The sequence below is a fragment of the Lutra lutra genome, chromosome 7, assembly GCF_902655055.1.
Source record: "Lutra lutra chromosome 7, mLutLut1.2, whole genome shotgun sequence".
Lineage (NCBI taxonomy): Eukaryota > Metazoa > Chordata > Mammalia > Carnivora > Mustelidae > Lutra > Lutra lutra.
In genome coordinates this window covers 62,076,152-62,091,183 of record NC_062284.1, presented here as the reverse complement: position 1 = coordinate 62,091,183, position 15,032 = coordinate 62,076,152, and the positions used below count along the sequence as shown (strand labels likewise).

The 15,032-nt window shown below is 43.0% G+C and overlaps 1 protein-coding gene across 1 annotated transcript in view; it reads right to left on the bottom strand.

Moving 5' to 3' along the window:
* Nucleotides 1–14,819, bottom strand: part of STARD9 (StAR related lipid transfer domain containing 9) — a 125,103-nt gene extending 110,284 nt beyond the window's left edge. Inside the window, 3 exon segments of the mRNA XM_047738251.1 lie at nucleotides 7,108–7,224; nucleotides 9,183–9,252; nucleotides 14,717–14,819. Of these exon segments, the coding sequence (XP_047594207.1) occupies nucleotides 7,108–7,224; nucleotides 9,183–9,252; nucleotides 14,717–14,763 (234 nt within the window). The 5' untranslated portion in view covers nucleotides 14,764–14,819.
* Nucleotides 14,820–15,032: the final 213 nt, after the last annotated feature.

The following is a 15,032-nucleotide window of genomic DNA, read 5'->3' as shown; positions in this document are numbered from 1 at the left end:
CTGTTCATTTTTGTACAGGCATCCAGCACCAGCAGCAAACTAAGTTTCAAGGACCTCAATTCTTTATACTTTTATGAGTCTGAAAGCTACTCTTTAAAGGTTCATAATCAAGTTTCTAAAGAGGGGAAAAATGTGTTAGATGAAGCCAAAAGAATGACCTTATTCCCTTAAAATCCAGCCCATGGCCATGCTTATGTAGCTGAGCAGCTGTGCTGCTGGCAGGGGGAAGGAACATACTGAAATGAAACACTCATGATAATCTCCCTTCCCCCACTTGTGCCTGCAGAGCCCCATCCAGTTATTGCACAAAAAGGCTTTTTCTTATAAACTTTTCTCCCTTCTACCTCTGTCTCCATCCTGCTTGGGAAGAAATAGCACTAGTGATGGAATGTACACAACTCTGCAAATATTCATGAGAAAATGCTTTGTCGCCTACACACTCCCTAGCTCCCTTAACACACAAATGCATTAGGGAAAAGGGATGCACAGAGAAACTGATAGGGGACTGTGGTTCTCTAACGTAAGTAAACTGAGAGGCTTTCTGAAAACAGGCAGCAAGATTCAAGAGGGCAGAGTCCTAACTTGTCTCTCATCTATTGAACCATGAATTGAATAATTGATCCAATAACCATTAATTGGTCATTTAAAATATATGGCACTGGGGATGCCTAGCTGGCTCAGTCAGTGGAGCCTGTGACTCTTGATCTCCGGGTTGTGAGTTTAAGCCCCACGTTGGGTGTAGAGATTACTTAAAAAAAAAAAAAAATCTTAAAAAACATATAATGTGGGGCCACTGGGTGGTTCAGTGGGTCATGCCATGATCCCAGGGTCCTGGGATCGAGCCCCACATCTGGCTCTTTGCTCAGCAGGGAGCCTGCCCCCCTGCCTGCCTCTCTGCCTACTTGTGATCTCTGTCAAATAAATAATAAAATCTTTAAAAAAAAAACATAAAATGTGCAACACTGGAAATACAGAAATAAACAGAGCTGTGTGTGGTACAGCATTTGAAAGCGGAGACTCTGGAGTCACATGGTCAAGGGTTTAAATACTGGGTCTCTAACTTGGCTGTATGACCTTAAAGCAAGCTAGTCATAGTGCCTGAGCCTGCTCCCATCCTGAAGATGGAGATAATAATGGTGACTATAAAATGTACCATAACCCTAACAGCATCTCCCCCTCTGTAAACTCTCAAATTTCTTCTCGTCTTAGTTTCCTCTTTGTGCTCCCCCTCCTCTTACCCCTCTAAGGTCCCTCCCTCAGTTGCAGTAACTCTTCCACCTTCTCTACTCTACTCATTCACACTCTAAGCTCAGAACACAAAAAAGAAATGAGGGTCTCAGTCTGTTTCTCTACTTCACTCTGCTTACTGAGGAAGTAATAGATCATTTGTCTTCATCTTATAATGGGTTGGGGTCCCCAGAGAGAAACATTCCTTCTTTGGCAGCATATCTAATCACAGCCTCGTCACATATTAGGATTCAAAAATTCTGCACAACTTACTCTTTATGTCCTAATTACATATAATCATCTGCAATTTCCTCCATTTTATCCTAATGGAACTAAAGACTAACTGGTTCTAATGCTCCAAAAACTGTTAAAATCATCATGTTCTGCATTTGAGCATTATTATCACCTGTCTTCTTGTCTCTGAACCAACACTTCTTTTTAAAAGATTTTATTTATTTCTTTGAGAGAGAAAGAGAGCACGAGCAGGAGGGAAGGCAGAGGCAGAGGGAGAAGCAGACTCCCTCTTGAGCAGGGAGCCCGAAGCAGGACTCAATCCCAGGATCCTGGGATCATGACCTGAGCGGAAGGCAGATGCTTAACTGACTGAGCCACCCAGTCACCCCGAACCAACATTTCTTTATTAAATAATCACATGCAGATGCACATAATGTACACTATACCGATAGTGGCTTTCTTCTTGGTTCCTGTAGTCAGCCCTTCAATCATTTTTAGTGTTATGTGGGGTTATTTTCTGAAGACTCTTGGAGTTTCCTAACATACTTGAACTAAAGTCTAGAACTAAAGAGAATATTTACCAAAGAATGTGTTAACACACACACACACACACACCCCACCCCACCCCTCTTCAGGGCTCTTTGAGAGTAGACAATGGATATACTGTGTGTTCGGTGTTCAGTGCATGGTAGAGACTAAATAAATATTATAAAAACAAAAGTACAACACATTGCTGCTATAATTTCAGTTTTGGATTCAGTGGTTATGAGAAGGAAATCTCTTGTACACTCACCTGACCTTTTATCCGGAAAAGATACAAGTGTTTTAGGTGTTGTGTTTCAGCCAAATAACTGGCCATTTAAAAATAAAGATTCCCAGGAGAACAGAAGCAATTGCTTTCCACAAAGGGCTGGGTAGCTTTTTGTTCTGGACGTGCTTTCTGTTGACTCAGTCTGCACTTGTTTTGACAGCCAATTACAGCCCTTCTTAGGTAAAGCTGAGCTAATGCTCTTCATGGAAAGTTTAACAAACACAAAATTACCCAAACACAATACACTTAATCAGAGAACTCCAGCTCCAAGAGATATTCCTGAGCAGGAGGAAAGGAGGGAAGTTACTTTTCCAAGTGGAGCATGATGATCCAGAAGGGATCACAACCAGATTCAAGAAGAGATTTTCAAATCTAGTTCAGCTTTTAGGAGCATGGGCCTCGTTTCTCTCATTCTGTGATAGGGTAATCACAACATGGAACCAAGCCACAGTATTCTGGACCTCCCTTATCAACTCTGGTTGCCAAATTCTAGGCTGGGAACTTAATTATTTCAATTCCTCCTCACAGGAGCTCAAGCTCAAGAAACGAGGACTCAGAGAATCTAAGTAACTTGTGTTAAGTAAGCCAGCTAATAAGTGGCTATGCCTGAATTGAAACCCATGCCTAACCTCAGAGAAGAAGTAGATTAACATTAATACAGATTATAACCAGATAAAATATAGGCCAATTTTGGCTTATATATATACCAAGAAAAGGCTTGAGTGGAGGTCTAAACATTAATAAAGACTAAAAACACAATTAAGATGAAGAACAAGCTGCCTTAAGAATGGGAAGCTAACAGCACGAGGGTCATAGGGTAATGGACAAGACAGGTGGTAGGATATCCCCTACCAGCCCCTGTTCACTACAGTCTTTCCCCTGTCTTTCCTCTTCATCCTCTCTCCTCTCTCCTAATTTATCATCTCTTCCTTTTCCTATATCCCTTTTTTCTTCCTTTTTACACTGTAGTGTAGCAAAGCATATGAATTTCACATTCAGATAACCTGTGTTCAAATCTAAAACTCATTTCTTATTGTGTGACTTTGGGCAGATCACATAGCTTCTCTAAGTCTAAATTTTCTTGACTATAAAAGGATAAAATCTCCTACCTTTTAGGCTATTGAAGGAATTAAATCAGACAGTATGTATGAAGAGATAACCTGGTCTCCTAGTAGACTGAGATTTCTTTTAACTTTGAGGGTCTGTGAGGCTTGCTGGCAAACAATTTATAATTGGACAGTCTTGGATTTGAATCCCTGCTCCACCACTTACTGGCTAAGTGATCTGGAAGTCTTGTAACCTTTATGTACCTCAGTTTCCTTATCTATAAAATGAAATAAATAGTAAGGACTTAAAGGTTTTGGAGATGATCAAATGAAACAATAAACATTTAGAATCTATAGATATTTAGCCATATATTAACAAAGAAAACTGCCTCTCAGTAGAACTAAGAGTAGCTGACTTGTTCTCTAGAGGCCCATGTTTGTGGATGCCTAATTTATGAATTGAGTGTGTCACCACTAAGGAATGGCAAATGTTAAAGCACTAAGAAATGCTAATCTTGAACCTATCTTCTGAGGCTGTAAAATAAATATAAAAAGGAGGTAGAATGGTACAGTGCAATGAAAAGACCACCACAGGAAGCATGGGTCCAGGCTCGCTTGGGCATTAACTGCCTGTATAATGCCATATAAATCAAACAGCTATATCTGGAACCTGAGGGTGATGGAAACATTTTTTTTATGTTCCTGATTCAGATTGCCACTGCCATTTAGTGGGTAGAGGCCAGAGATGCTGGTAAACACACTACAGTGCACAGGACAGATGCCCATAGCAAAGAATTATCTGGTCAAAATTTCAGTAACAATATCAAAATATCAATAGGCTGAGAAGCCCTGGCCTAGATGTGACTGCTAAGTTCCCTTCGAGCTCTAACATTCTAAGAGACTCTGAGGCAGAACCGACACCAAATAGATGACATTCCTGCTAATATCATCAAGCAATGGCTTATGACGTTGCTCAAAATCCCCCTACAGCCAGTGGAGGAAAACTTTCCCTCCAATATGTGAATATTCTGAAATCAGTGCCATATTTTTGAGGGTGAGGACAGTCTTTCCCCACAACGGAAGAAACCCAGAGGTTTCTTGGATGCCTGGGTGGCTCAGTCAGCTAAGCAGCTGCCTTCGCTGTAGGTCATGATCCCAGGGTCTTGGGATTGAGTCCTGCATTGGGCTCCCTGCTCATCGGGGGACCTGCTTCTCCTTCCACCTGCTGTTCTCCTTGCTTGTGCGCACTCTCTCTCTCTCTCTAACAAATAATTTTAAAAATCTTTAAAAAAATTTTGACTAAAAAAGGAAGAAACCCAGTGATGAAGGGGGCACAATCCTCCAGGGACTTTGTCCCTTGTTCTTTGCAGTTAGAATCCATGCTTCCAAAGCCATAAGTTCCTTCTGGCCAAGAAGCTGATTTAAGTAGCTCTGAATCAAGGTCAAAATAAGATACTACACACAACAGCATACGTGAATCTCAAATACATCATGCTTACTGAAATAAGCCAGTCTCAAAAGGCTACATGCTATTTTATTACGTTTACATGATATTTGGGATTAGACAAAACTGCAGGGACAGAAAACAGATTAGCAGTCGCCAGGTAATGGGGGTAAGGATAACAATTTGACTGCAAAGGGACATGAAGGAATTTGGGGAATGATGCACTGTTTTATATACGGATTATAGCTACAAAACTGTCAAAATTCATGAAACTGTACACTGTACATTAAAAATGTGAATCTACTATATCTAAATTATATTTCAATAAAACTGCCCTTGGGGCCCATGGTTGGCTCAGTTCTTAAAGTGTCTGCTTTTGACTTGGGTTGTGATCCCAGGGTCCCACATCAGGCTCTTTGCTCAGTGGGGAGCCTGCTTCTCCCTCTCCCTCTGTCTGCACTCTGCCTGCCTGTGCTCTCTGTTAAATGAATAAATAAAATTTTTTTTAAAACTGACCCCTCTTACCCACATCCCCAAAATATGACCACAAATGCTACAGAGAAGATTGTTAGGAGAGGTTGAACTGGATGACATAAAAATTCTTTCCACCCCACGTCCTGTGGTTTTATTACAGTCTGCCTCTCCATTCCTGGTGACCTCAGGGTTAAGTCTGGGTTCTAATTTCTGTGTTAAAGCAATGAGTCCTGCCATCATTCAAGAATCTCTGGCCCTACTTAAGCTTGTGACAGAGGCTCCTTTCCTGCTGTCTCCTATCTTAACTCCCCTTGGGACTGATGAAAGCCTTAGACAATTAATAAACAAGTGAGAATAAACCTCAGGGGACAGTGGTTTTATCTCTCTGCACAGGCTTCCTGTCTAAATCCCATTTGATCTTTCCACTAAACTCCAAATCAGGCAACAACATAAGAATCATATTTATGAACTCCCCTCCACTATGGACTTTTGGGCTTCCCACTACATTATTTTTTATACACTTAAGCTATATAAATGTAAAATGTGAGCCTCACATCAAAATTATACCAAGTTTTTGAGATATATATAGATATGTAATTTTGTTTACAAACATTATTGACCCAGATTATTGATTTGTTACACAAAGAGTTTTAACTTTTCTTGTATCCAGAATAGCCCTAGGGTGCCTATGTAGCTCATAGTTAGTTAAGTGGTGGAATTTTTTTTAAAAATTAATTTATTTATTTTCTGGAGAGAGAGAGTACACAAGTGGGGGAGCAGCAGGCTCCCTATGGGACTCAATCCCAGGACCCTGGGATCGTGACCTAAGCAGAAGGCAGATGCTTAACCAACTGAGCCACCCAGGCATCCCAAACGGTAGATTTCAGCTCAGGTCATCATCTCAGGGCCCTGCGACTGAGCCCCACATCAGACTCCCCACTCAGCAGGGTGTCTGCTCCAGGATTCTCTCTCTGCCCCTCCCACCATGCATGCACATACCCGCTCTCTCTCCCTCCCTCTCTCTAAAGCAAATAAATAAATCTTAAAAAAGAAAAAGAGACTAGCCCTAGGTATGTTGTGGCCAGGGAGGACTGAAATAGCCATCAGACTGCTCACACTTTCTACGAATAAAGACCACTGTCTTCTATGACACATATATGGTCACAACTATGCTGGGAAGGCCTTGGCTTGTTCTCTCAATCCTCAGCACATCAATAGAGTTCACCTCTATTGCCAGACTAGCCAACTAAGCCTTTTATGCTCAGCCTAGGACCATAAGCACAAGCCTAAGGCTCAAAGATTCTAGCCTCTAGGATTCCTGGGCCCTTCTGCTGTATAAAACACAGGCCAACTTTGAAGTGAACCCATTTACCTGCCATTGGAGAAGATCACTAACTGAACTAACTTGTACCCTCCTGAATCATGCTGAGGCCCAAACCTAAATGGACACTAGCCAACTTCTATGCCCTAGAGAAGCACTCTTTTCTCATCCCCTTTGTCCTTTCTGCAGTTGATGGCCTCTCACTACTACTTCTCAGATCAAGACATTATTAATTCTTTTTTAAGATTTTATTTATTTATTTGACAGAAAGAGATCACAAGTAGGCAGAGTGGCAGGCAGAGAGGGAAGGGGAAGCAGGCTCCCCGACAAGCAGCAAGCCTGACACGGGGCCGGATCCCAGGACCCTGGGATCATGACCAGAGCCGAAGGCAGAGGCTTTAATCCACTGAGCCACCCAGGCACCCCAAAACATTATTAATTTCTGACCAAACTATTAAAATAAGAAATAGCCAGGCCCCAATTCCATGTCAATTTCCTAATAATTATCCAGTTATGGGGCACTAAGGAGAGTGAAGGAAAATGACATTACCACATCCTGAGATGCATACTGAGGATCCTCTGGGTTGACCGACCAGTAGCAGTAATCAAAGCCAAATGCCACAACCTTCTCCCGGGAGTCTCCAAAGCCATCTGGTCGATTGTCCACCTAAAATCAAACATAGAATACAGTCCTCTCTATCATAATGTCAGAATCTAGCCAGTGCCACTTGATTCCTCCCTGCTATACCTAGAGAAACCCTGACTGGCCATGAGAATCTTTATGTTATCGACCTGAAAAAGAAAACATGTAAACTCTGTCCTTGCATCATCAAATAAAAGCTCCAGAGAATTAAATTTGTCTCTCATACTATTACCTATCTGCCTACATATGAACCAAGCATAGAACAGCTTAGGAGGGAAAGCCTTTCCAACTCTCTGAGCATCTTCTTAACACTATCATTTCTTTCTCCAAGTATTTCTGTAAAGGATACCAGGAGTACATGAGTAGTTCTGACCCTATCAATCTAGGGCTTTCAAAGAGGTCCCTGGGTATTTACCCCCAGTGCATTAGAAAGCACACTGGATAGAAGAACGAGGACCAACCCAACTGCCCAGGGTAGATGAGGATAGATTCAGAGCTTGGAACCACACTGACATCCAGGTAGTGGGGAGAATGGTATTAATGCCACAAATGTTTTATCTTATTCTTTAATATGTAGACTCTGGACAGGGATAGACAAACCCTAGCACTAGCTGCCATAAACTACAATAGAAAGAGGCTGTCAACTATCATATGATCTCCCTGATATGAGGAAGTGGAGATGCAATGTGGGGGGTTTGGGGGGTAGGAAAAGAATAAATGAAACAAGATGGGATCGGGAGGGAGACAAACTGTAAGAGACTCTTAATCTTACAAAACAAACCGAGGGTTGCGGGGGGGGGGGGGGTGGTAAGAAGAGGGTGGCGGGGTTAGGACATTGGGGAGGGTATGTGCTATGGTGAGTGCTGTGAAGTGTGTAAACCGGGCGATTCACAGACCTGTACCCCTGGGGCTAATAATACATTACATGTTTATTTAAAAAAAATTAGAAAAAAAAAAAAGAAAGAAAGAAAGAGGCTGTCAGAATGACTAAGAAATTCTTAGGGGATAACTGAACTCAAGGAAGTAAGCAGCTCAGTAGGTGTGCAGGTGACAGATTAGAGTTTGATCCTGGCCAGGATTTATTCTTAAAAAACCAAAACTCTCAACTCTCAGAACAAAGCCCTTGAAGTATGTAAGCAACAGAGATATAAATAGGAGACAGTAGAGAATAAAAGGTCTTTTGTCCCTGGGGAGCACCTATTGAAAGTTTGGAAGGTCCCATTCTCTTTTAGCAGAGAGCTGCTGACAAATGGAAATACCACATCACAGGGGTGGGCATGGCTTGTAGACCTGGGGTCCAGATAACCCTCGCTCCTACAAGTCCGCTTCCTTAGCTCCAGGAATGCTGAGTACCACCTGCAAGCTGTCTACAGCAGCAGGTAGAGGTCAGTTTCCCTGTCTCCCTCCACTCCCCAAAGCCCATATAGAAAGAACCCCTTCCACTTCTGCTGTTCTGGTAAATGGAGGAACGGATGGAGGAAATTAGCCCTGGGGGGTGATGGGTGGAGGAGGAAGTTCCCAGTGTTTGTCCACTTGTGACTCAAAGGTCAATCAGATCTGTGAAAGAAGATCTACAGCAGGATTCAGGACAACAACTCCCCTTCGGGGAGCTGATGCATACTAAAATCTAGTAATGCTTCTGGACTAAGTGGTGTCAAATGAGAGGCTTCAGACAAAGTCTAACTGGTGGTCCAGTGAGTTAAATATACCCATGGAAGTGACTTACACTAGCCATGACTCTCATAAGCAGTAAGCGACCAGTTTCCAAACAGCTGCACCCTGTTTAACAGAACTTGGCCTGTAGTGGCCACAGTCCCTATACTTCTTTCCTGCTTTATTTTTATACTTGCTTTGTATAAAACTCTCCCTTCTCCCAAACCCCCACCTTAAACCCATTCACACACACACATCTTTATCCCAGAAGCCCCTGTAATATACAAACTCCTCAGTGGAAAAAGAAAGGAAAACAATTTCAGGCTTACCTTTAAATTTCTGATTTTTGCCAATTTGCCATCAACTTCCACAATAATTCTTCCTCCTTCTTTGGTCTCCCTAGAAACAAGACCCAAGCCCATAAAAGAAGAAACATTGCTTTAAAAAAAATTAAGAAAAGGGAAGCTGAGATCAGGGTTACTGGGACAAAATGTTTCCCTACTGCTATCTCGGTAAGTAGCTGTCCCTAGCTGACATGCTTCTCTGGATCATTTGAATTTGGCCCTAGAACAGCTACGAATGACCACTATTGAGCACCCTTCATGTGATAGGCATTCTATTAGGTACAGTACATATTATACTTCATTTTATGCAATCTTCCCACTAACACACTCTCCTGACATGGTTTCCTACCATTTTTTCAGATGGAAGACTGAACCTGAGAGAAATTATGTAACTTGTCCAAGGTCACACATCAAGCAGTGGCAGAACTGAGATTTAAACCCAGATCTGTCTGACCACAAAGCCTGGGCTCTTAGCCATATCCTTAGAAATCAGGCTTGAAATTCTGGAGAGTATCTTTTGCTCAATGCACAAGGCATCCCCTTCACTTTCTCCGGGATTTTGAGCATAGAGAGTAATGAAAAAGGTTTTGGAGTCCTCTCTGTTGACATACTGAGAACATATTTCCCAAATCCTTTCATCTTCATAAATTGGAATGAGAGCCAAGATTCTCAAGAATTTTCCTATGTTGCAGTTAGGCAGTAACACTGTTAACAACTAACCAACACCTAAATTTACTTTAAGGGGCTTAATCCAAGTGACCCATAAACCTGAAGCCCAAAATGAGCAGAATTACTCCATTCTATAGATGAAATCTTTTCTCATACATAAAAACCTTTAGCTAACATGCTCAAGCCAGAATGTTGAGACAAGAATTAAGTCATCAGCATTTCCTCCACTACAGTAAAAGTAATCAATTAAATTATTCCTAGCCTGGGAACTTAAAGTTAAGAAAATATGTTCTGTCTCATTTTTATCCTTCCTCATGGTTCCCAGGATGTAATCTTGAGAATCTGGGGAGGGGAAGACACCACTAAGTGAGTCTGGGATAAAGCCCAGGATAGGAAATTTCCCTCTCCCATGTAATAACATTTGTTACTTAAACTTCCTCAAGGCCCTAATGCTCTTTATTTCACATTTCATGCTACACAGTATTTAAGGCAGCAGAGATATTCTTAGGCCTTCAGGATCATAAACCACACCCCCGCCCCCACACAGCCCTCCACAATTCTAAAGAAAATCTTTCATCTTTGCTGTTATCATTTTACAAGGTAACATTTTTTTTCCTTTCTCCATTGTAAAGTAGACTTTCTTAACCCTCCTCCCCCTATAAAAGTAATACACAGATTATAGTAAATTTGGACAATAAATAAGAAAAAATAATGCTGGGGCACCTGGGTGGTTCAGTGGGTTAAAGCCTCTGCCTTCGGCTCAGGTCATGATCCCAGGGTCCTGGGATCCAGCTCCACATGGGGCTCTCTGCTCAGCAGGGAGCCTGCTTCCTCCTCTCTCTCTGCCTGCCTCTGCCTACTTGTGATCTCTGTCTGTCAAATAAATAAATAAAATCATAAAAGAAAAATGATGCAATAATTTTTCCAAATCTATCATCAAATATTTTTTTAAAGTATGCCCTTTCTTGAGGATTCATCTAAGGTTCTTTCACGTAAAGCAGCCTAGAAAGAAGTGTCCTGAATTTGACTTTTTTTTTTTAAGATTTTATTTATTTATTTGACAGAGATACAGTGAGAGAGGGAACACAAGCAGAGGGAGTGGGAGAGAGAGAAGCAGGCTTCTCTCTGAACAGGGAGCCCAGTGTGAGGCCCAATGCAGGGCTCACTCCCAGGACCCTGGGATCATGACCTGAGCCGAAGACAGACGCTTGACAACTGAGCCACCCAAGGCACCCCCTGAATTTTACTTCTTGGGAGAAAGATACAAACTATAAGGGTAAGATGTTTCTCATTCCTGGCCTGGACCACTGCCATTGGTAACCTAGTGATTCCAAGCTATTCTAAACAAAGTGAGGAGAATTAAAATTGAGCAGAACAGAAAGAAAGGGCACCAACCTCAACTGGGGACCTGGCCACAGAGAGTTCAATGAAAGTCTTTGGAGATGGAGCCTTACACATGGCAGAGTGGCACTACTATTACTTGCCTCTGGGTCCTAAATTCTACCAAGGCATTCATTCCTTAAGATGAATTTCCCTTTGCACAGGAATAAATCCTCAGTTATACACTTACTCCTAGAACAATGTTTCTCAAAGCATGGTCCACAGGCTACCTTTATCGGAATTACATGAGATGGTGGGGTTTATTAATTCAAATTCCTGTTAACAGGTTGCATTATGGGGGGTGGGTAAAAAAACAAAACAAAACCAAGTTGCATTGTAACAAACTCTCTAGGTGGATTGTACGCATACTATAATTTGAGAATCACTGTCCTAGAAGGGAAAATAAGACATGACCACTTATTATCTATTCCTTTGTAAAACTTTAAAAATATAAGTAGAAAGCGAAGTATAAGCAGTAATAAAAACAGTTAAAAATTATACAGTTAACACTTTATTGTACACTTAAAATGAGCCAAGCCCTAAGTATTTTTAACGTATTATTTCTTTTAATCTTCATAAAAAACCACTGAAGTAGCTATCCTATATTTAGCTATCCTATATTTGATTCAAAACACACACACACACACACACACACACACACACACACAGACAACACATACACACTCCACATAAAGGGAATATACTATTTGAACAGTAAATTTTGACAGGGCAGTGGGGAGTGTTCCAAAGTCTACAATACTGGAAGAAGAGAACATGTTCTGTTAATGATTAATGATTTTGGATAGACAAGGGACAGCATCACATAATGAGCTACCGACTTTCTAATCATGGGAAACTATGAGGAGTGGGAAGGGAATCAAAACCATGCCCCACATTATCATTTTACTGATGGTCAGTTCTAGTTCTTCTAGGCAAATAGGCATTTGATCAAGCAGTACAATTTTTCTGTAGTCTCAGGAAGGAGCAGCTTGGTCTATTGAATAGAAACTTGGCTTTACCTTTAACTTGGCTTTACCTTGTTTAACCCTTAAACAAGATCATTTTCCTCATCTGGAAAAACAAAAAAATATAAGTTTAGACCAGATGATCTCTAAGATTTCTTCCCAAGCACATCAGATCCAATGATTATTAACTGAATCTGTGCCGATAACTTATTTGAAGGTTGAACAAACCATGTAATTAGCAGAGTGCCTACATTTGGATAAGTTTCAGCAAAGATGATGGAAGTTAACAAACCCTGGAGTACAGCTGCATCTCTGCAGGATTCTCTGAGGAGAAAGGAGTGGTCTCTACTTCTTAACTGGGGGAGGGAGGATGTTGGTGGTCACACTGTGTTTATCCATATTTGCTCCTGAATCTTCAGCCTGGTAATAACCTACTCACACCTGGGTATCTGCAGTATTGGCATCCTACCTCTTGACGCTGAAGTCTCTTAACCTGACTGAAAGTAAATAAGCTTTTGCGCCCTTCTTTTCTCCTCACTTCTGTTTGATGAGATAAATTACTCTCTACTGTGGCTGCAAGTAACTCAGTTTCAACAGCATTTTTTTTTTAAGATTTTATTTATTTGGGGCACCTGGGTGGCTCAGTGGGTTAAAGCCTCTGCCTTCGGCTCAGGTCATGGTCTCAGGGTCCTGGGATCGAGCCCCGCGTCGGGCTCTCTGCTCAGCGGCGAGCCTGCTTCCTCCTCTCTCTCTCTCCGCCTGCCTTTCTGCCTGCTTGTGATCTCTATCAAATAAATAAAATCTTAAAAAAAAAAAAGATTTTATTTATTTATTTGACAGAGATGACAAGTAGGCAGAGAGGCAGGCAGAGAAAGAGGGGGAAACAGGTTCACTGCTGAGCAGGGAGCCCGATGTGGGGCTCAATCCCAGGACCCTGGGATCATGACCTGAGCCGAAGACAGAGGCTTTAACCCACTGAGCCACCCAGGCGCCCCTCAACAGCATTTTCTTAACCTAATCCACACTATTATAAATTCCTAGCTCTCAAGGAATTGAGAAGTTACTGTCAGGAGAGGCCAAGGTAATTACCCTGAGAACCCTAAAAGAACAGTTTTGCAAAAAGAAGACCTGCTTAGAGGCTACCTCCAAGGTAGCATACTCCTATGAAAACTTTTCAACCCTAAGTAACCACATCCAGTAACCTAGAAGCCAGATGTCATAAGCCACATATCAATCTAAACACAGTAGTTCGGGCATGTGCTGCTTTCCTTCTTTCTCCATGTATCTCTTTCGTCTTTTTCCTACTTTCTTTTCTGTTCTGTTTCTTTCCCTCATCCCATTGTTCTCCTCATTACTGTCAGTTGAATGACTTTTCAAAATGAATCACCACCATATCAGGGACAAATATAATCCCTACTAGTACCAAATTTTGTTATGGAAGACAATGCATTTTTTTATTCTTCTGTCCAATTTTCCAGCCATCTTATGTCCTGGAAACTTTTAAACCTCCCAAATAATTCCACGGTATGTCTTCTGATCCCAGGCTATACTCTGCCAGCTTTGTGTCCTCTCACCTCCCTCTACACACCTTCTCACCAAACCACCAAAACTTTTCTAACAGCTGAAGTCCTTTATTCTCAGTGTCTTTTCTACAGAGTGCTCTCTACAGCTTCTTCACCTGTCAGCAAACTCTAATAGCTCTTTAAAAAGCTGTTCTGGAGCACCTGGCTGGCTCAGCTGTAGAGGATTTGACTCTTGAACTTGGATGGTGAGTTCAAGCCCCACACTGGATATACAGACATCAGCTCTTCCCTGACTTTCCAAATGTGAGTGGAAAATCAGTGAAAAGAGGAAGAAATTATGTAGCTGGACACTGGATGCCTCAAGACCTGAGAGGTGCTGCATGAGATTGACCCATAAGGAAATGCGCACTGGCTACGCTAAGGAAACTTCCTTCTATTTCACAGTATTGCTGTCGCGTGTAGGATGAAACCACGATCTCCCCGGGCCTCAATTTCCTTCTCACACCTTACAACCTGGCTCTCTCCACATCTCTGCAGAGAAACCCATGTGCGCCCAGGAACACGCGGAATTCTGCCTCAGTCTCCACAGGTACTCTAGAGCCACCAAGGAAAGGAGACTGATCACTCTCTCCCCGCGTACTTTCCCAGCTCTACTCAGGGAACTCACTGAGAAAGGCCCAATTCGTGCATCCAGACTTGAGCCGCTGTACCCCAAAAACTCCTGCTCACAGGACTCCAGGAACAGAGACACGGCGCACCCCCACCCCTGACGCAATCCAGGAACCGCTATACCCCAGTACACGACCTGAAAGCTCTAACAGAGGCTTTGTGCCGATAGTCCTTTAAGGTTTCCGGACCCTGGCCCCGTGGGCCACTTTGTGTCTGACTTCCCCGCGCCAGAATCTCTTGAGGGAGAGGCGGAGACCTCGCCCTCCTCTCAGCTCATTTGACGCCTCAGGCGCCCCCTCCCTCCCCAACTCACCTCTTGCTGAGGGGCCGGACCCTCACGGCCACCCGCACATTCGCCATCCCTCGGCCACCACCCAAGCAACAGTCCGCCCAGTGGCAGCACCCCCTGTCCAAGCCAACCCTGCCCCGCCCGCCCACGCGCCTCACGGGACCCGCCCCGCCCATGCGCGCGCCTAGGGCCAGCGTGGGTGGTGCCTGCCGTGTCTCCGCCAATCCTGAGCCCGATGGGCGGGAAGTCGCGCGGCCAGGCCCCGCCAGCCGGGCCCACCTCTCTCCGCCCGCCCCGCCCCGCCCACGCACCTCCCGGTCGGCCCCGCCCATGCGCTCCT